The sequence below is a fragment of the Bemisia tabaci genome, chromosome 9 (genome assembly GCF_918797505.1).
Source record: "Bemisia tabaci chromosome 9, PGI_BMITA_v3".
NCBI classification, from domain to species: domain Eukaryota; kingdom Metazoa; phylum Arthropoda; class Insecta; order Hemiptera; family Aleyrodidae; genus Bemisia; species Bemisia tabaci.
In genome coordinates this window covers 38,637,204-38,658,727 of record NC_092801.1, presented here as the reverse complement: position 1 = coordinate 38,658,727, position 21,524 = coordinate 38,637,204, and the positions used below count along the sequence as shown (strand labels likewise).

Genomic DNA, 21,524 nt, shown 5'->3' with positions numbered 1-21,524 from the left:
TACGCTGTTTTGTCCGTTCTCTCTCTCGCACTCATTGCTCAGATGCGGCACGTCAAAGGAGCACACTCGGCTTTGAAACGCCGCCCCAATTGTCGTCTATCTCTCTCCCACTCATTGATCAGATGCGGCAACCCGCGCCTCGTCAAAGGGACACACACACACTCGCAAAAATACAGGCTGGGCCTCGTAATTTGGTCCGCGGTGGTAGTGCCGATCCCGAATCCGGTTGCCCCGAAAAAACACCGGAGTGCTTTCCGACCATGAGCCCTGGAAAGAACGGCCGTAAACGGGGACTAAGGCTCAACTTGGATCGGTCCATACGCTGTTTTGTCCGTTCTCTCTCTCGCACTCATTGCTCAGATGCGGCACGTCAAAGGAGCACACTCGGCTTTGAAACGCCGCCCCAATTGTCGTCTATCTCTCTCCCACTCATTGATCAGATGCGGCAACCCGCGCCTCGTCAAAGGGACACACACACACTCGCAAAAATACAGGCTGGGCCTCGTAATTTGGTCCGCGGTGGTAGTGCCGATCCCGAATCCGGTTGCCCCGAAAAAACACCGGAGTGCTTTCCGACCATGAGCCCTGGAAAGAACGGCCGTAAACGGGGACTAAGGCTCAACTTGGATCGGTCCATACGCTGTTTTGTCCGTTCTCTCTCTCGCACTCATTGCTCAGATGCGGCACGTCAAAGGAGCACACTCGGCTTTGAAACGCCGCCCCAATTGTCGTCTATCTCTCTCCCACTCATTGATCAGATGCGGCAACCCGCGCCTCGTCAAAGGGACACACACACACTCGCAAAAATACAGGCTGGGCCTCGTAATTTGGTCCGCGGTGGTAGTGCCGATCCCGAATCCGGTTGCCCCGAAAAAACACCGGAGTGCTTTCCGACCATGAGCCCTGGAAAGAACGGCCGTAAACGGGGACTAAGGCTCAACTTGGATCGGTCCATACGCTGTTTTGTCCGTTCTCTCTCTCGCACTCATTGCTCAGATGCGGCACGTCAAAGGAGCACACTCGGCTTTGAAACGCCGCCCCAATTGTCGTCTATCTCTCTCCCACTCATTGATCAGATGCGGCAACCCGCGCCTCGTCAAAGGGACACACACACACTCGCAAAAATACAGGCTGGGCCTCGTAATTTGGTCCGCGGTGGTAGTGCCGATCCCGAATCCGGTTGCCCCGAAAAAACACCGGAGTGCTTTCCGACCATGAGCCCTGGAAAGAACGGCCGTAAACGGGGACTAAGGCTCAACTTGGATCGGTCCATACGCTGTTTTGTCCGTTCTCTCTCTCGCACTCATTGCTCAGATGCGGCACGTCAAAGGAGCACACTCGGCTTTGAAACGCCGCCCCAATTGTCGTCTATCTCTCTCCCACTCATTGATCAGATGCGGCAACCCGCGCCTCGTCAAAGGGACACACACACACTCGCAAAAATACAGGCTGGGCCTCGTAATTTGGTCCGCGGTGGTAGTGCCGATCCCGAATCCGGTTGCCCCGAAAAAACACCGGAGTGCTTTCCGACCATGAGCCCTGGAAAGAACGGCCGTAAACGGGGACTAAGGCTCAACTTGGATCGGTCCATACGCTGTTTTGTCCGTTCTCTCTCTCGCACTCATTGCTCAGATGCGGCACGTCAAAGGAGCACACTCGGCTTTGAAACGCCGCCCCAATTGTCGTCTATCTCTCTCCCACTCATTGATCAGATGCGGCAACCCGCGCCTCGTCAAAGGGTCACACACACACTCGCAAAAATACAGGCTGGGCCTCGTAATTTGGTCCGCGGTGGTAGTGCCGATCCCGAATCCGGTTGCCCCGAAAAAACGACGGAGTGCTTTCCGACCATGAGCCCTGGAAAGAACGGCCGTGAACGGGGACTAAGGCTCATCTTGGATCGGTCCATACGCTGTTTTGTCCGTTCTCTCTCTCGCACTCATTGCTCAGATGCGGCACGTCAAAGGAGCACACTCGGCTTTGAAACGCCGCCCCAATTGTCGTCTATCTCTCTCCCACTCATTGATCAGATGCGGCAACCCGCGCCTCGTCAAAGGGACACACACACACTCGCAAAAATACAGGCTGGGCCTCGTAATTTGGTCCGCGGTGGTAGTGCCGATCCCGAATCCGGTTGCCCCGAAAAAACGACGGAGTGCTTTCCGACCATGAGCCCTGGAAAGAACGGCCGTAAACGGGGACTAAGGCTCAACTTGGATCGGTCCATACGCTGTTTTGTCCGTTCTCTCTCTCGCACTCATTGCTCAGATGCGGCACGTCAAAGGAGCACACTCGGCTTTGAAACGCCGCCCCAATTGTCGTCTATCTCTCTCCCACTCATTGATCAGATGCGGCAACCCGCGCCTCGTCAAAGGGACACACACACACTCGCAAAAATACAGGCTGGGCCTCGTAATTTGGTCCGCGGTGGTAGTGCCGATCCCGAATCCGGTTGCCCCGAAAAAACACCGGAGTGCTTTCCGACCATGAGCCCTGGAAAGAACGGCCGTAAACGGGGACTAAGGCTCAACTTGGATCGGTCCATACGCTGTTTTGTCCGTTCTCTCTCTCGCACTCATTGCTCAGATGCGGCACGTCAAAGGAGCACACTCGGCTTTGAAACGCCGCCCCAATTGTCGTCTATCTCTCTCCCACTCATTGATCAGATGCGGCAACCCGCGCCTCGTCAAAGGGACACACACACACACTCGCAAAAATACAGGCTGGGCCTCGTAATTTGGTCCGCGGTGGTAGTGCCGATCCCGAATCCGGTTGCCCCGAAAAAACACCGGAGTGCTTTCCGACCATGAGCCCTGGAAAGAACGGCCGTAAACGGGGACTAAGGCTCAACTTGGATCGGTCCATACGCTGTTTTGTCCGTTCTCTCTCTCGCACTCATTGCTCAGATGCGGCACGTCAAAGGAGCACACTCGGCTTTGAAACGCCGCCCCAATTGTCGTCTATCTCTCTCCCACTCATTGATCAGATGCGGCAACCCGCGCCTCGTCAAAGGGACACACACACACACTCGCAAAAATACAGGCTGGGCCTCGTAATTTGGTCCGCGGTGGTAGTGCCGATCCCGAATCCGGTTGCCCCGAAAAAACACCGGAGTGCTTTCCGACCATGAGCCCTGGAAAGAACGGCCGTAAACGGGGACTAAGGCTCAACTTGGATCGGTCCATACGCTGTTTTGTCCGTTCTCTCTCTCGCACTCATTGCTCAGATGCGGCACGTCAAAGGAGCACACTCGGCTTTGAAACGCCGCCCCAATTGTCGTCTATCTCTCTCCCACTCATTGATCAGATGCGGCAACCCGCGCCTCGTCAAAGGGACACACACACACTCGCAAAAATACAGGCTGGGCCTCGTAATTTGGTCCGCGGTGGTAGTGCCGATCCCGAATCCGGTTGCCCCGAAAAAACACCGGAGTGCTTTCCGACCATGAGCCCTGGAAAGAACGGCCGTAAACGGGGACTAAGGCTCAACTTGGATCGGTCCATACGCTGTTTTGTCCGTTCTCTCTCTCGCACTCATTGCTCAGATGCGGCACGTCAAAGGAGCACACTCGGCTTTGAAACGCCGCCCCAATTGTCGTCTATCTCTCTCCCACTCATTGATCAGATGCGGCAACCCGCGCCTCGTCAAAGGGACACACACACACTCGCAAAAATACAGGCTGGGCCTCGTAATTTGGTCCGCGGTGGTAGTGCCGATCCCGAATCCGGTTGCCCCGAAAAAACACCGGAGTGCTTTCCGACCATGAGCCCTGGAAAGAACGGCCGTAAACGGGGACTAAGGCTCAACTTGGATCGGTCCATACGCTGTTTTGTCCGTTCTCTCTCTCGCACTCATTGCTCAGATGCGGCACGTCAAAGGAGCACACTCGGCTTTGAAACGCCGCCCCAATTGTCGTCTATCTCTCTCCCACTCATTGATCAGATGCGGCAACCCGCGCCTCGTCAAAGGGACACACACACACTCGCAAAAATACAGGCTGGGCCTCGTAATTTGGTCCGCGGTGGTAGTGCCGATCCCGAATCCGGTTGCCCCGAAAAAACACCGGAGTGCTTTCCGACCATGAGCCCTGGAAAGAACGGCCGTAAACGGGGACTATGGCTCAACTTGGATCGGTCCATACGCTGTTTTGTCCGTTCTCTCTCTCGCACTCATTGCTCAGATGCGGCACGTCAAAGGAGCACACTCGGCTTTGAAACGCCGCCCCAATTGTCGTCTATCTTTCTCCCACTCATTGATCAGATGCGGCAACCCGCGCCTCGTCAAAGAGACACACACACACTCGCAAAAATACAGGCTGGGCCTCGTAATTTGGTCCGCGGTGGTAGTGCCGATCCCGAATCCGGTTGCTCCGAAAAAACACCGGAGTGCTTTCCGAACATGAGCCCTTACTACGGCAATGGTCCATGCCGGGGAAGGGTCGTCGCAACCTGTCTGGAACGTAGCCGATTTATTGCCGTTCACGTGCTATAACCTTTTCCGCCGGAGAAATAACAGGCATTTCTTGGGAGGTTATCACAGCAACTTTTTCGGAACTGTGAATTCTTCCGCAGCAACTTATTCATGGAGGTGGTAGACAAACACTTGTAAATTATTTTGAGGGTATTTGGAACACCGTATAGGTCCGAGTAACATCCAGAACTTCAAACTCGTTTTTTTTCGAAATATCAAAAAATACACTTATGCGCCAAGCCCCTCAATTCAACTCTTTGACTTCTTGCTTAGCGCCATAGCGCCTTCAATTTTGCACATGCAACACAGACATCCATCGAGCACGAATAGTTGTATCTCTGCGCCGTTATCAACACGCTTTCTTTCTCATGCTCTGTTTCCATATTATGTTTTTATATTTACGCCACTGCTTCCAGGACTACTTGAGCTACACAGCCGAGGATAGGAGGGGCTATTTGCCCTTATTTTTTAACTTTTCCTCAAAATATGAGCAATACCTCACTAGCAACCTGAAGCAGAGCATTGCGAGTGCGCGCTCACATGCCATCGCGCCTTCAATTTTCCACATGCAACACGGACATCCATCAAGTACGAATAGTTGTATCTCTGCGCCGTTATCAACACGCTTTCTTTCTCATGCTCTGTTTCCATATTATGTTTTTATATTTACGCCACTGCTTCCAGGACTACTTGAGCTACACAGCCGAGGATAGGAGGGGCTATTTGCCCTTATTTTTTAACTTTTCCTCAAAATATGAGCAATACCTCACTAGCAACCTGAAGCAGAGCATTGCGAGTGCGCGCTCACATGCCATCGCGCCTTCAATTCTCCACATGCAACACGGACATCCATCAAGTACGAATAGTTGTATCTCTGCGCCGTTGTCAACACGCTTTCTTTCTCATGCTTTGTTTCTATATTATGTTTTTTCTATTTACGCTACTGCCTCCAGGACTACTTGAGCTACACACACAGCCGAGGATAGGAGGGGCTATTTGTCCTTATTTTTTAACTTTTCTTCAAAATAGGAGTAATACCTCACTAGCAACCTGCAGCAGAGCATTGCGAGTGCGCGCCCGCGTGCCATCGCGCCTTCAATTTTACAGACGCAACGCGGACATCCATCGAGTACGAATAGTTGTATCTCTGCGCCGTTATCAAAGCGCTTCTTTTTCCCTGCCTCGCATTGTGATTGTGTTATTTCATTTCCATTTGTGTTGAATATTTAGTAACGCTTTGCAAAGGCTACTTGAGCAACATACCCGAGAATAGACAACTTCAGCATGAGTCATCGGCCGTTAACGAATGACGTTATCATCAACAACCCGGAAATTCCCTAGCTGTCTGACGTGACTTTAGTCAGTGTTTTCATTCAGTTGCTCAACAATGGCGGAGCTTATCACTGTGCCTCACAAGAAGCCCGCGGATGTGGACGTTGTCGGGCCCCTGAAAAATTTATTTGCGGCGAATTATAGTTCTGCTGACAACCCTGAGGACTACACCGATCAGATCAACGAATTTAGCAAACTTCGGAGCAATGCCGTTTGGCGTTCCATCGAAAAGACCGAAGCCTCCTTGGAGGTTATCTACGGGTGAGTCATAACAACCCTGTCAATTCAGCAATTTTCCAAATTTAATTTTACTTATCGTTCTCCCTTTCCGCCGGTATTCGTTTCGTTATACCAACGAAGCCACATTTATTTAAATATTCCTATCGTAAGTCGTCATGAGGCGTAATCCCTCACTGTCGTCCCTTATCTTCAGTGGTATCACACAGGCCTGTCATTCGGTCACTCCCATCTCCAAGGAATCTTGTATCCTTTGTATCTGTTAAAGTCCCTCTATATTGCCTGCATTCATACAATCCCTTATGGATATAAAGTCACGCTCTGGCCAAATACACTGATTTTAACTCGCACACCAGTTTTTGTTCTTTCTCGCTATGTAGCGATGCTTCAATGTGAATCCTCCCCTTTGTAACATTGTAGCTTCTGCACTAATCAAGTGATTTATTAATTATTTCCATCTTGAAAACAGAATGGTAGCAGTATCAGTTCATAATTCAGCCTGTCTCTATTGTCTAATGATGGTACCTACACGGAATCAAACCTGAGAACTGAAGATTGCATTACTTAGAGATATTACATCGGGTTGTTTACAAAAGTATCCACATGTCGCTGCAAACAACTCCAGCTAGTGATTTGATAGCATCCAATGCAACGCTTGACATTGCATTGAATCTAAAAATTTATTATCATAATTCCATCTTACGAGGTGTAGCGGAACGTATATTGTTAACCTGGTCTTACGCATGAGATTAAGTCCTCTTGTAAATGGAAACCGAACCAAGAAAACCCTACAGAACGTTTGATTACCTGATACTGTAGGAGTACTAAATCAGATAGTTGTCTTTTTAATAATGTATCCCGTGTTCTCCTTCTCTAGTAAATTCCTGCTTTTCTTTGGACACAGTTCATTGCATAAATTTTCTTTTGTCTTGATAGATACTATGATCAGCTCTGTGCCCTTCAAGAAAGAATTCCTGCAACAGAAGTACAAATCCCATTCAAATGGAAAGATGCCTTCAACAAAGGCTCGCTTTTTGGCGGCCGTATTAGTCACAGTAAGTCAGTCTTAAAATTCTCACCATCGTTCTCTTCTCATGTCCTACAGTATTTTTATGGTAAAAGATGATGACATTCTTTAATTCTAAAGCTTGTCATGAAAAATACTCTGGTTCTGCCTTCAAATGTTCAAGATTGCAATCATCTCCTAACTTACTTAATATCAAATTCAAATCATTATAGTAGGATTGTAGAAACTTCTTGACAGCCGAAAACATGATGCCACAGCAAAGAATCTTGAAAGAGGGATGGCCAGTTCAGACAAGTATTAAATAGAACCATCCAATGATTCTCAGGGTAGGGGTCCTGGAAGGTTTTTAACTCATAATGAGAATTTAAAAGTTTGAAAACATGTGATATGCAGTAAATAGTCAGTAAGTCTGTGATAGCGGAATCTGTGAATTCTTCAGCACAGCAAAAAATATTGATCAATCATTGATCAAGTCAAAATTTCAAGTCATGTTTAATTATGATTACCTTTAGTTACGTGATGATAAAAGCTTTGAAGTTTTTTTTCGTTTTGCCAGCATCAGAAAACTTCCATGTGTCTTTTTTTGTAAATTCTCAACGTTTTTACTTTTTTAACTTTGAAACGCTCCTGAAGGGCCAATTTCTGGAATTTAGAGAGTTCAGAGAATTTCTTGCGCATAAAATGATGTAGAAGTCACCCATCTTAGCTGCGGTATAGTTATATCATCCCTTACCCCTCAATTTAAGGGCTATTTTTCCCTACTCCACCACATAATTTAATCTTTCAATCAAAGCAAGACAATCAACATTTTTGCTTAAGCGTCTCTACTAGCATGAATTTTCATGTCTGTAACTGTACTATAGGAATTAGATAGTCAAACCTCATCATAAAACATGAGGTATTACCCTAGGTAAAGTACTCCATCTCAGCACATTTTTGAGTAGCATAATAACTGTGGACTCGGATGCTCTTCTCGACAGTTATGTAATGAAATTGAACCTCCAATGCTTATCAAGGGATGTAGCATTTTATTGCTCTACTTTCTCTTTATGACTTCTCATTCATTTCGAGAACATACTTAATTCCCTTATCTTAATGTGCATAAATTTCTCCGCGCTGAATTTTGAATTGAGCTTTAAGTAAAGTATTCTGTTCTTTTTAGTGCCCTTCCTAACTACGTTCTTTTTTTCTCTGTTTTAGCGGTGAATTCTCTTATCTTTGAGAAAGCATGTGTCATGTTCAATATTGCAGCTCTGCAAAGCCATGTTGCTGCCAGCCAGAGTCTGGAAAATGATGATGGTCTAAAATTGGCGGCAAAATTATTGCAAGTAAGTACTGCACTGACTGTAGAGTGCTGGAACCTATAAATCACTCTTGAGTAAATACATCATCTTACTGCTCAATTAAACTTTAATGTTAGCCAAATTTTTATAGACCGAGAATTTAAAACTTGTGGAGAAAATATCAGGCAACTGTGGAGTAAAATATTTAAGTGAACTAAGAAGGTTGCAAAATAAGTTCACTCACGCAGAATTCCAAAATAGGAGAAATGTATGCTATGGAGTTTTTACTGTTCTTGATAAAATTTAGCGCCAAAGAGCAAAAAGTGCAAAAGGAAACCAAGATTTCATTTCTTTAAAAAAAAGTGCACATGGAAAATTGTTTAGTCTTTATAATGCAACTGAAACCATAGTCCGTGATACAAAAAGTGGCGATTGAGGGGCAGAGTTCGGTGAGCAACTGAATCTGTTGTTAAAGAGTTGATTGGCTTTGACAAGCTTGGGTCCTTTGAACGTTCCAATCGACCTGCATTTCAACCCTTTTACAATCCCTTAAGCCATTCACTAAATCCCCTCCCCAGCGGCCACTTTTCATTTCATAGACTAAAATATGATTGAAAATGTAAAACATTTAAATTTTGCAAATTTTGATTTGTGAGTCAGTGGTTCACAAATTTTTTGAGCTACCACGGCTCCTAGAAATGACTTCAAGAATAGTTCCAATTTCCAGAAAAGTCCACTAAGAAATCAGAATTCAGTCGCAAATATGACAGTTGAAATTTATCATTCTTTGACTATCCAAGAGAAACTGTTGTGCAATCGCACTCCTGTTAAAACTTAATTTCAAATTCAGAGCACCCTGGCTTTTTAAAGACAACAAGGTCAAAATTCTCTTGTTGAGATCTGAAGAGAGAAGATCACATGAGAAATTTGCTGCTTTTTCTTTAAATATTTCTGAGTTACACATTTGTAGCTCATTGTCTTTTTTATCCTATCTTTCAGCTATCAGCCGGTATTTTCAGCGCGTTGAAGCACCTATCCTCTCTTCAGACACAACCATTCCCTTCGATTGATTTGCATCCAGATGTTTTGCAGACACTATCTAGTTTAATGTTAGCCCAGGCGCAAGAAATCTTTGTTCACAAAGCACTTCATGGTAAGACTCAGATCTTGATCTTCAAAACATTAAATTTACAGGATTTTTCATTTTCAGCTCATGAAATTAAAAGGCTTTAAAACCAGAACCTTTTGTAACAGCCTTTCTTATTGTCTGATTATCTATCGTGTCTTACTTTTATAACTAAAACCAAGCTACCACCCCTTTTGATACGTTCTGAGAATTTTCCCTGCACTGTAAAAAAAAATAATTCTCAAACTTTCTAGGTAAGATTCTGTACTTTAGAGGAAATCCGTGAGTTTGTGTGAGAAATTTTTTACGAAGACTTTCTGCAGCAAAATCAGAGAACAAGACACGGACACTGATTCATGAACCATTTTCACTTGAATCTTTCTTTCGACTTCTTCGGAAGAAGAAAGTTTTAAGCTGAAATTGGGACTAATTTCTTCCTGCTCCAAAGAACTTTTTGCCTCCTTGAATATAATGAATCTTTTTTGTTTTTCAGACAACATGAAGGATGCTATTGCGGCAAAGCTGTGTGCTCAAGCTGATGAGTACTATGCGGAAGTAATGAAACACATCCAGAAGGAAGCGTGTCGCAACATCTGGGATTCAACATGGCTTCCTCTCATCTCTGGGAAACAGGCAGCATTCCATGGCCTTGCTGAGTATTTCCAGTCGCTTGTTTGCAAGCAAAACAAATCAATAGGCGAAGAAATTGCACGTCTTCAAAAATCCATGGAGCTGTTCAAGGCGGCTCAGTCACGCTCTGGCAAACCACTGTTTCAAGATTTTATCGGCAAGGTCTGTCAAATCATGCTTTCTAAATTCGATGATCAATTGTTGTATTATATTTTTCGGAGGACTGAGAAGAGGAGATTCAACTATTCATTTACAAATAAATTAGTCGGTAATTTTGCAACAATACAGGGATGCAAAAAATTTTCAGTTGAATAATTTACGAGATGAGCATGTTTGAGCACAAAAATGATAATGCTGATTTGTATCAAGGTAAAAATCATGTGTTATCAGCACATCTATGCATTATTTGAAGTGAGAATAGAAAAGGGGGGTCGGGGGGTTGGCGTCATTTTGGAAAACGAGAGGCTTCCAAGAAGAAAGGCAAATTGGAAAATATGATGGCCATGAACCCTCTAAATTCTTATAGAATTGATAAAATTCATCAAAAAGCACATCAACTAAAGCTTAGGGAATGTTAAGAGTTGCAAGTTATACCATTGTCAAGACGAGTGATTTTAAAATATTTTTCTTGTCACCTTAAATGCATCGGTTTAGGATAAACCTCCCATGTCAGCACCCTCTTTGAACAGTGTTCAACAGAAATAGATATTATATCGTATTATATTGTATAGATATTATATGTACTGCGAAATGAAAGTTAAAAATGATTGTTTTCTGTAGCCAAGTATTTATCCAGATTTATGTGGGCGAATCAGATTAAGGTAGGTCAGCTTTTGAAAAGTACCTAAAAATCATTGCAGATTTAGTAGAAAAAAAATTGTGTAGGTACCTTACCAATCTAATTCCATTTTTTTTTCTTGAACAGGTTCAGCGAAATCTGGCAGAGGCAGAAAAGGACAATAATTTCATATATCATGAGAGGATCCCGTCAAATTTGGAACCTATCCCGAAAGCAGCCATAGCCAAGATTCAGCCATTACCATCAAAACTTTCAGCCAAATTCAAAGGTAAACATTCCTTGATGCTACCCTGTATCTTGATAAAAAAAGTTAAGGGCATGGAATAGAAATTTCTTTGGAATGGTCGACTAAAAATTAGATTGGTGACTCGCTTTTATTGTGAAATTTTGAAGAGAAAACATGTTGAGCAGTACTCGAGTTCACATTTATCAAGAGGCTCATTGTAGTAAATGAGAACATTGTGAGTTCAGTGTTAAAAATATGTCCAATTCTTCTGTCGAAAGATTAAATTGCACCATACACAAGAAACAAATATACTTCTTACATGCAACTGATTAGTTCAATGTAAGTAATCAAAGTGAAATCAAAATATTTCGAAGTTTTTGTTACAAAGAACAACTTTTTTGAGCACAGCTCAAGAGGTGAGGATGTCATGTCAAAACAGCTGATGCTAATACTTATAGGTTAGATGTGTTAATTTCAGTTTTCATTCTGTTCTACACTGTTGACAGGTAATGATTAGATCATATCAACAGCTACTGCCTAACAGATAGTTTGGGCAAAAATTAGTTAGCGACTTTGCTGCATTCTTCAGTATTAAACACGAAAGCTGATAGCTTTAGTTTTTTCCAATTCCGTTCGAGAGCACTGTAAAGACGCTGTAATGTATAAAAAAATTGCAAAGCCAACCTTAAAATTACAAAAATGGCAAAGTTTCCTCTTTGTCCTGCAAAATCTTCAGTTTGCAGTTAGATGGTGTTGTTCTTTAGCCGTTAATATCTTCTTAAGTAATAATTACATAATACCTACATTAACAAGTACATATTATCATGTATTATATTACATTTGATCCTATATTTTGATTTTTCTTTCAGATATATTTGAAAACCTAGTACCCATGTCCGTGCATCAAGCCCTTGCTGCGTATGATGTCAGGAAAAGTGAACTTGTAAATACCGAGATTTCAAAGTTGAGAGAGAACACACAGTTTCTCAACAGGTAATGTATTTTTACCCTTTTTCCAAATTATTTATGGTTAAGAATGTTTGAAGATGAAATTTTCTGAATTGTATTCAACATACTTCACATTTTTTTTTAATATCACAGATTTTAACAATTTTAGGATTTCTACTTAATTAACCAAGAATTTTCGTCAACCATAGTTTTGCAACAAGGTATAGTTCCTTTCAGTGAAAATTTTTTGCAATCCTCTTATTATGTTTGAAGTCACTAGCTATAGTGCTGCACAACTGATTACAGTACAACCTCGATTTACTGGATCACAATGTACCAAATTCTTCAATTTTCTCCCTGTTTTATTTCAAGGGGGCCCATAAAATCAATGTAAAAATTTTTAATGATAAACGAATGGACATTGCAATGTAATTTGATTGAATGGATTGTATTTCTCCTCAATCCCAGTTCAAGTGATAGTTTCTTCAAGTTGCTGATGTTTAGTATTACCTTTCTCCTATCAACCGTGAAAAAAAGCGACAGATTAATTTTATTAGGGGAAATCATGAATTCAGTACACATACACTAATTAATCTTGTTGTTGGTTACAGTGTCCTGGCTTCACTCAACCTTCCAGCTGCGTTAGAAGACACAACAGGTGTCGCAGTCCCACCTTCAGTAATTGAGAAATCACAGGCCGTCCAAGCCTCCGGGGGTATTGAAAAACTTGACCGAATGATGCGTGAACTTCCAGACCTGCTTCAGCGGAACAAGGAAATTTTAGATGAGGTGCGCTCATGTCCCTTAACCGCATCTAAGTCACTTTTTTCTCCCATTGATTTCTTTTATTAAAACCGTGAACAAACGCTTATCTGTACTCTGAGATTCTCCCTTGATCTTTTAGTTCTGCAAAGGTTTGGAAACTAAAATTATTTATCATTTGGAAGTGGTTATCTCATAATTTGCGGCCATCTTGCTCCATTTTTTTCATTTAAATTTATTTTATTTTTTCTGTTACCTAAGTGGAAAACGAGTTTTAAATTTGTCCTCCATTCATTTCAAATTATTGATTATCAAATGTTTTTTTTAGTTTTTCCTTGGCTTTAAATTTAATTTCTATAAAAAAATATTTCACATCTGCAAATAAATTCCTGACAAAATTAGGAAGTTATTGTGCACGCTTGAAAATTGATAAGCTATTTTCCAGGCTTATTGCTCAAGTCTTGAAAAAAGTTACATGCCACTATTTTTTTCGATTTTTTTCTTATTAATTGATTATTTTTAATTCTTTGTTTTAGACTGATAGAATGCTAAATGAAGAGAGAGATGCAGACAACCAGCTGCGGAGCCAGTTCGGAGAAAGATGGACACGAATTGACTCGGATAAACTCACAACGGTGCTCAGAAGTAATGCTGCTAAATATCGACAGATCATTGATAACGCTATTTCAGCCGACAAGGTATACTTTCTCTACATCATGTAAATTCAACCTAACAATTTATCATTTGGTAATTTCTGTGCATTTCTGCTGAAGAATGAAAGGCTAACAAAAATTTGTATGAAAAAAAACTTTATCAGCCAAAAAAATTACTAAATAGCAACTTAATCTGGCGAAAGGCTGCAATAAAATACATCAGATTGATGAAATCTGGGATGCTTTGGAACAATTACAATATCATTCACAACGGGAAAACAAGGAAAAATAGAGTCATCACTTTGCTGTCATTCCGAGAATGAGACTAATTACGAAGTAAACAGTTCATCCTGTAAATAATTTAATTAATTTTTTTTAAACTTTGTTTCATGTGTACTGTTTTCAGATAGTTCGTGATAAGTATGAAAAGAATCGAAATGGAATGACTTTGTTGAGTCAAGGCCCTGCAAGTATAGAGGCTGTCTTACCTGCCAGTGCGTCCGGCTCATGTAACTCCTCAGCTGCAAGTCAACTCAGAGCTCTCATGGAAGAAGTAAGCACCCCTCTTTCAGTATGATAATATCTTCCAAATGAAGATTTATCAGAGGAAAACTTTAACTGACTCCATCAATGTCTGATTAACTGATCAAGGATCTGAATAGGCCCTAATTATTACCTGAATAATCCTGACGTATCACGGTTCATTTTAAAAAAAATTAATTTTTCTGAAGACCACCCGCGATTTTTTTTTATAAAAGTGTCAAGGAAGGTCTCTAGATTGAAGGATTGAAAACCGCAAAATCGTAAGTGGGGCCGTTTTTTTTATTTTCGACTTTTTCTATTTTTAAGGGTAAAATGGCGGCATAAGCCAATGTGTGACCATTAAAACCCCCAGCCATCGAGTCAAATTAAGTCGAAATTGTATGTATGTTAGTCCTTGACTTGTAAATGGGTGCCCTCAAAAGTTTCAAACCCTCCCTGAAAGAACTTCACCCCCTCATGCGGTGTTGCCAAGTTACGTACCCGATAATGACGCGACTGACGGGGCAATGTAGATTTTGAGTTGCGATTATCACCAAAACTTATGAAAACCCTTACCATCATACAATGTGAGGATACTTTTAAATCTTATTCGATAAAAGCATGCGCGGTTGCCATATTTTCGTTTTTTGAAATTGCAAAATTTGGCCAGAAAATGTCAATTTGTTTTATTTGATTAAAACCAGTCAATGCTTATTTTTCACCGACATTACCAATTGATAGACTTGTAATTGAAGAATTTTTACATACAATGGGGCACTATGTCAAAGTCACTTGACTTCAATCAGGGAATGCAGCTGATCTATGAAAATAAGTACACACAAATGGATGAGCGGATTTGGTTCGAAAAAAATTCCCGCGGTTATTGTTCCTGACTCAAAGAGTAAAATTTGGACCTCCCCCCCCCTTAATATCCAAGAAAAAAATTAAGAAAAAATATTTTTTAATTCACAAATAAGTAGTAAACAAGAACCGTCTAGACATTTTACTGGTGTTCGCAAAGAATAGAAACCCTGACCGCTCGAAGTCCAATTAAAGAGAAAAAACTTCAAGGTTCACAAATGATATAAGTGTGTTTTATCTAATTATTTCAGATTTCTAAACATTGGAAATAATAGCAAAAATATCGGAATGTGGGAAATGAACTTTCGAGGTTGATGACCGAGATACGCTTCCTTGTTTATTCCTGTATAATAACTGTGCGAGCGATTTTTTGAGGTTTTCAGAATTTTCCTCGGAATCAAAAAGTCAAATTTGAACAATTTTTCACTTAAATTTTGCGAAGAGAAGAGAAGAGGACTCCCATTTTGCTCGCTAGTAAGAAGAGTACACCCATATTAAATCTAGACCGTCCAAGATTCACCTCCCGCGCGGAGGGCATTTTCATTGCTGCCTAACAGTTTATGGCAAACCTGCTTACAAGATAAAAATCACTTTCTTCATTGATGAATCTTGAATTTCCTTTAAAGGTAATTAGAGCTCCGTATTATGATAATGCTGCTGAAAAATAAGCATCGACTGGTTTTAATCAAATAAAACTAATTGACATTTTCTGGCCAAATTTTGCAATTTCAAAAACGAAAATATGGCAACCGCGCATGCTTTTATCGAATAAGATTTAAAAGTATCCTCACATTGTATGATGGTAAGGGTTTTCATAAGTTTTGGTGATAATCGCAACTCAAAATCTACATTGCCCCGTCAGTCGCGTCATTATCGGGTACATAACTTGGCAACACCGCATGAGGGGGTGAAGTTCTTTCAGGGAGGGTTTGAAACTTTTGAGGGCACCCATTTACAAGTCAAGGACTAACATACATACAATTTCGACTTAATTTGACTCGATGGCTGGGGGTTTTAGTGGTCACACATTGGCTTATGCCGCCATTTTACCCTTAAAAATAGAAAAAGTCGAAAATAAAAAAACGGTCCCACTTACGATTTTGCGGTTTTCAATCCCTCAATCTAGAGACCTTCCTTGACACTTTTATAAAAAAAAATCGCGGGTGGTCTTCAGAAAAATTAATTTTTTTTTAAAACGAACCGTGGTATATCATCGACTGCCCTCAATCATCCTCGCGTTGCGGCTACAACAGCTTAAATTATCTGGACCTCAAAACTCATGAAGAACTCCACCAGTTGCGACTTAATTTTTCTCAATCTAATTCAATTTATCTCAGAAGAAAATTGAATACCTCAGTTCAAATGTGACCCATCTTGGATAAATAAAATTTTTCAGGAGACGATGAAAATTGATTAACTGTCAGAAAAGGAGTGTGTTTAAGCAAAATGAGCATAAAAAACCTAACCAACCTTTGTAAAAACCCTAAGTTGGGTCATTTTCAAACTGAGAGATTGAATTGTAAAGGAGACAAATTTTCTTTTAAAAAATGAATCACAACTGTAACTGGAATTAGCCATAAATCTTTTGAATGTTTTAGATTGCCGAGTGACCTTTTTGCTCATCAGAATAATGGTGGATCTATAATTTGACGGTGAAATCTAACCGAATCAGATTTGGGTACCTACATCGGATTTGAAATCTGTGCCAGGCACAACCCAAAATTTTATAATGTACTTAATTTACAATTTGTCGTTCATTCACAGGTAGAAACAATGAAAGCTACACGTGATGTAATAGAAATGGAGCTGAAATCCGCTTCAACAGACATGAAAGCGCAGTTCCTAAATGCACTCTCCGAAGATGGTTCAATCAATGAGGCCTCAATGTCAGAAGAAATTCTGTCGCAGTCCTATGGGCCACTTAAACGCCAAGTCCAAGAAACTCTGTCAACGCAGGAGTCTCTTTTGGCACAAATACAGGTTGCGTTTTATTTTCATTTCCATTTTTTTTCCTTATCCCGACTCCCAAGAAGTTATTTTATCCACCCTGTGCATGTTTTTGGTTCATTTTAATCTTCCTCCTAAAACATCAACAAGGAAAACTTATTAATAATAACAAACTGGCTTTCACTGCCCAGAGCTTAGTTGCATCTCTCCTAAATTTCTCTTATAGTCAGTATGATTTCAGATAACATTTTTACAGGGTTGCCACAGCAGGAAATGCCGGTAATTGTCAGGGAATTTGACGAAAGTGTCCGGGAAGAATAATTGAGTCACCTTTATTTGCTTCCCAGAATAATTTTGACGTTTCAAACTACAAATTGTGTGTTTTTATCAATCTGGCATATCTTCAATGGTCATAGAATTTTTTCTAAATGTGTCAGAGAAATATCAGGGAATTTCATTTTCTAAATTCTGTGGCAATCCTATCTTTTGCAACATTATAATTTCAAAAATAAATTTAAAAGTTGGGTTTCGTGCAATTTATTCTCAAATCCAACCTATATCAACAATTAGCTTAGCCATTCAAACTCTTTTTGTTTCCATTTTGTCCTTAAATTTTTATCGTGTAGTAATTTATCTATTCCTTTGATTTTTAGAAAGCCAACACAGAATTTTCCAAGGAGAAGAATTGTGCTCAGGCAGCGACTCAAAGAGAGAATATGCTGAAGGATATAGCTGCAGCCTACGACACATTCTATGAACTTCAAAGGAATCTAGAAGAAGGAACCAAGTTCTACAATGATTTGACAGCAGTAAGTTGAACACTTTTTTCAAGAAGAAATCTTTATCGTGTGTCTGGTCTCCTTAATTTCTAGACAGACACTAATTTCACTAATCTTGATGAATTTAAACCTTTAGAATTGAAACTTTGATTGCATTTTATTATAGTATCCCTCATTAAAGTAATCTTGACCAATAATGGGTTCGATGCATGGCTAAAAGTGGACTGTGGCTGGTTCTTAATTGTTTGAAATCTTGTATATTCCGATTCCAGGCTATCTCACCTCTCATAATGAACAGAAAACAGAACAGTGCATCCACCACAACCAACAATCCAGGGGAAAATCTGGGTATGTGGTGACGTTCATACTCAAAGACATTTTTGTTTTCTTTCAGGTATTGGTCACATTCCAGAACAAAGTATCAGACTTCTGTTTCGCACGAAAAACAGAAAAAGAAGAGCTTCTGAAAGACTTAACTAAATCGCTCGGCAGGGATGCACCCAGTAGCGCACCAGAGGCTCCTGCTCATCATGGTATGTTCTCTATTTTCTATCAACACTTTTTCGAGTGTAGATGGATAGGCAAGTGGAAGATATGTTTCCCACAAATATGAATAAAGGGGAATATCACAAAATTTAAAAAAAAGGAAAAAATCCGTTTTTTTTTATCATAAAACATTGTAACTTTATACCGAAGAAAAACTGGGGTTTGATGTCAAATCTGTAATTTTGTCACTTTTCATAATGTTCATCCTAAGCAGTCCTCTCTCCAATGAACCACTAGACAAGATAACACATAAAGAATTTGTTTTCTCATCAAAATTTTAATTGGAATACATTGAAGATTTTGAACACTTCCAGAATTAACTCATAGGTGAGAAATAAATGTTAGTGGTATGCATGATAAACAGTATATTCGGAAAATCACAATTAACGTAGGCCAAAGTAGACATTAAATTCTATCCATGCATTAAAAAAATGACTAGAGCTTTGTTACGCACACGTTTACACACACCTCTTCTAATGAAGGTATCTTGAATCTTTTCATAAAAAAGTTAGCCATCTGGAAAATTATTCCATCGCAAAATGCACCAAAATTAGTTAAATGCTCAATTTGACACATTGACTAAATTTTTTCTGTGAGTGAAAATTGTGAATCAACAACCGCCAACGATTTAACCAACAACCTAAAACCTGATCCATTGGCTGCAAAGTTCCAAGGAAAAAAATTCACATTTTTTTTTTTTTCGAATTTATTCATTTTTTCATCCACTTCTTCACCTTATTAATATTTTCAACAAATTAAAATTACAGAAGCAGCAAAACAGACTCAACCCATGCCCCCTGCTGTTCCTAGTTCAAATAGCAATACATTGCCGTACCCAACGATGCCTCAAGGGATGCCTCAGCCTTATGCACCTGTGGGTGCTGCGCCATACCCAACCTATGCCGTTCCGCAAATGCCCCAATCGTACAATCCTTACGCCACTTTGCCATACCCACGGCAACCTCCACCAGGTAATTGAACTCATTGTTGGTTTGATCCAGTCATTGTTCTTATTTATGATGTAGTCCAAGCGCCGAGGAATAGGATATTAGGATTCTGCTGAGTCTATGCTATTCCTTTGGGAGGAAAAAAATCCTAAGAGGTTTATACAAATCTAGGATGTACAATCTAGGTTTATACAAAAGGATTACGTACAGAACACTAAGAAACTCAGTACAGGCCAAATTTTTATATTATTTGATATGATGATGTTCCTCGCGACCTTTCAAACATGATGAGCTTTTAAAATTAAACTTTTTCTGTCCTAATTTTGAGAAAATCAGGTCAGAAAAGTGCCTCTTTCTGCAGTTTAAAATGCAGTATTCAGTGAAAAAACTTAAGTGATCAAGGAGCTAGCTTCTTTTTCCTTGTCTCATGCTGGACAAGTATGCTAGCATCCTAGGTGTGTATTTCCTTTAAATTGACATATTTCTGCCAAACGAAACTATGTGCATAATGACTTAAGCCCTGTCATGCATAAAAACTTATGGGTCTCAGGGCTCATGTCTTCATGGAAGTAGTTCTGTTTGGCAGAAATACATCCAAATATGAAAAATTCTGACTATTATTCCCGAAAAAATTATTTACTTTTTAGTTTAAACGTCCTCAAAGACTAATCATATACATATTTTTTTTTTCAGCATCCGTTTCCTTTAATGTGAAATTATAAGAGAGAAAAAATAGGCAGCTTTTTTCTTCATGGCTGTGATTTTCTTTTCTTTTTTTAATAAAACTAATAAAATTTTTTCCCCAATCTTTGTTACAGGTTATGCTCCACAAGGCTATCCACCGCAGCCTGGCTACCCAATGCAACAACAATACCCTCAATATCCCCCACAACAGCCACCTCCGCAGTGGTAGTTGTGGACTGAATCTTAATTTTATATCTTTTATATGTTTTTCTAGGAATTTTATTTATTTAATTTAATTTAATCGTATTTTTGCATCCGCTTGCGATCAAATCAAAACACTGTTGTATGAGTGAATCAAGCGCAGACTTTAATCACCGATATTCTGAATCATATTGTTGTACCAGTTGTTTTTTTTTAACACAATTGTTAGGTTTTATCAATCATTCTTAAGCTTCCTGCTATTGTGTAAGATACAATCTTCAGCTGAGTAAAAAATATTTTATTTTTATGATGTCTTTTGTTTTACGTTTTCCTCAATATCCTAAGTTAATCTGTAATTTTAGACCTTAATCGACACTACGCTGGTCAGCAGTTTGTTAATCTAGGATTCCTAGGTCAAGTAAATACTATTATCTTTAGTAGCAAGCACTGTCAAAAGAACTTCAAAAAACTTTTTGATTTCAAAAAGACAACTCTTTTAAAAACAGTATTAATGTGTTTGATTTAGGAAACGATTTTTGTTTGTTTTTTGTTTTTTTTTTTTCAAAGTAAAATTTATGAGCGGTAAAATTTCAGAAAAAGAAGTGTTAAAAGCTTGAAACAAACAGCTTTTCAAACGGTAGAAAGGTTTTTTTCAAAGACTTTTATGTACTTAAACTTCACCAGACTTAAACACTAAAAAAAGAACCTAAGTGGGATTTTTGTATAATTATTAGAGTTTTTGAAAATTACTTTCCACAGGTCATTGCTTCTTGGGGAAGCCAATGTCAAGAGATGAATGTAACATGTAGTCAGTAACATTCATATTACTAATTAGGATTTAAAAAAGGTATCAGCCGAGAACAAAAAAAACAAAACAAAAAATCTACTTTACAAGAAGTTCTGATTGGGAATGTAAGGAGTTCAGTATTTTCCCCTTAATTAGAGATTTGACTTGTTTTAAAGGAAATTCTGTTCAAATTTTTGCAATTAACCCCCTCCCCCAAGTATAATTACACATCGACGGTGTAAATCGGCAATCACATAACTCGTTTGCGGTGTCTGAAAATCTCCGCCTCTACCTATGTTATTTTTTTAAAGGAGAATAAATTGACATCATTCCTTGAAGTTTTTGCAGAATTTTCTTCGCACAGAGAAGAAAACTCACGGCATTTTTTAAGAAGTGTCGTTGAGTGCTTTTCCGTTTAAACAATGAAATATGACAGGAAGTCTGCGACGTCGCAAACCGAGTCATGTGATTGCCGACTTACACCGTCGACATATCTCCTTCCAACAAACTTCAGTCCCCGGAAGTTTTATAGGAAATGGCCAGTCCCCCTTCTCTCATTATCTCTGAAAATCATGGAAAAAAGATACCTTTTTTTAACCACTAGAAAGTAGATAGCTAAAATAAAACGAAAAATCGAAAAACTTTTTGCCTTGGAGGCCGCACAAGGAAATGATCGAAATCTAAAAAAGACTCACTTGCATGTCAAATTAATTAAATTAAACTAATTTAAATTAATTTGACGTGCAAGCGAGTCTTT

The 21,524-nt window shown here is 40.2% G+C and overlaps 2 protein-coding genes across 2 annotated transcripts in view; one reads left to right on the top strand and one right to left on the bottom strand.

Annotated features, from left to right (window-relative positions):
- LOC109034240 (uncharacterized) overlaps nucleotides 1-21,524 on the bottom strand; it is a 68,652-nt gene that overhangs the window by 46,443 nt on the left and 685 nt on the right. The window lies entirely within an intron of this gene.
- Nucleotides 5,750-20,290, top strand: ALiX (programmed cell death 6-interacting protein-like protein AliX). The gene is made up of 15 exons (XM_019047307.2): nucleotides 5,750-6,063; nucleotides 6,976-7,094; nucleotides 8,267-8,394; nucleotides 9,349-9,502; nucleotides 9,969-10,267; nucleotides 11,031-11,172; nucleotides 12,000-12,123; nucleotides 12,690-12,867; nucleotides 13,377-13,538; nucleotides 13,900-14,046; nucleotides 16,641-16,856; nucleotides 17,477-17,632; nucleotides 17,997-18,135; nucleotides 18,916-19,119; nucleotides 19,914-20,290. Exons 1-15 carry the CDS (start codon nucleotides 5,858-5,860, stop codon nucleotides 20,006-20,008), a joined length of 2,469 nt encoding a protein of 822 aa, XP_018902852.2. The 5' UTR covers nucleotides 5,750-5,857; the 3' UTR covers nucleotides 20,009-20,290.

Excerpts from the sequence above, each read along its gene's own strand:
- ALiX (XM_019047307.2), top strand. The coding sequence starts at position 5,858 with ATGGCGGAGCTTATCACTGTGCCTCACAAGAAGCCCGCGGATGTGGAC. Across the intron at positions 6,064-6,975 it reads TCCTTGGAGGTTATCTACGG|ATACTATGATCAGCTCTGTG; the intron begins GTGAGTCATAAC and ends TTGTCTTGATAG. Across the intron at positions 13,539-13,899 it reads ACGCTATTTCAGCCGACAAG|ATAGTTCGTGATAAGTATGA; the intron begins GTATACTTTCTC and ends TACTGTTTTCAG.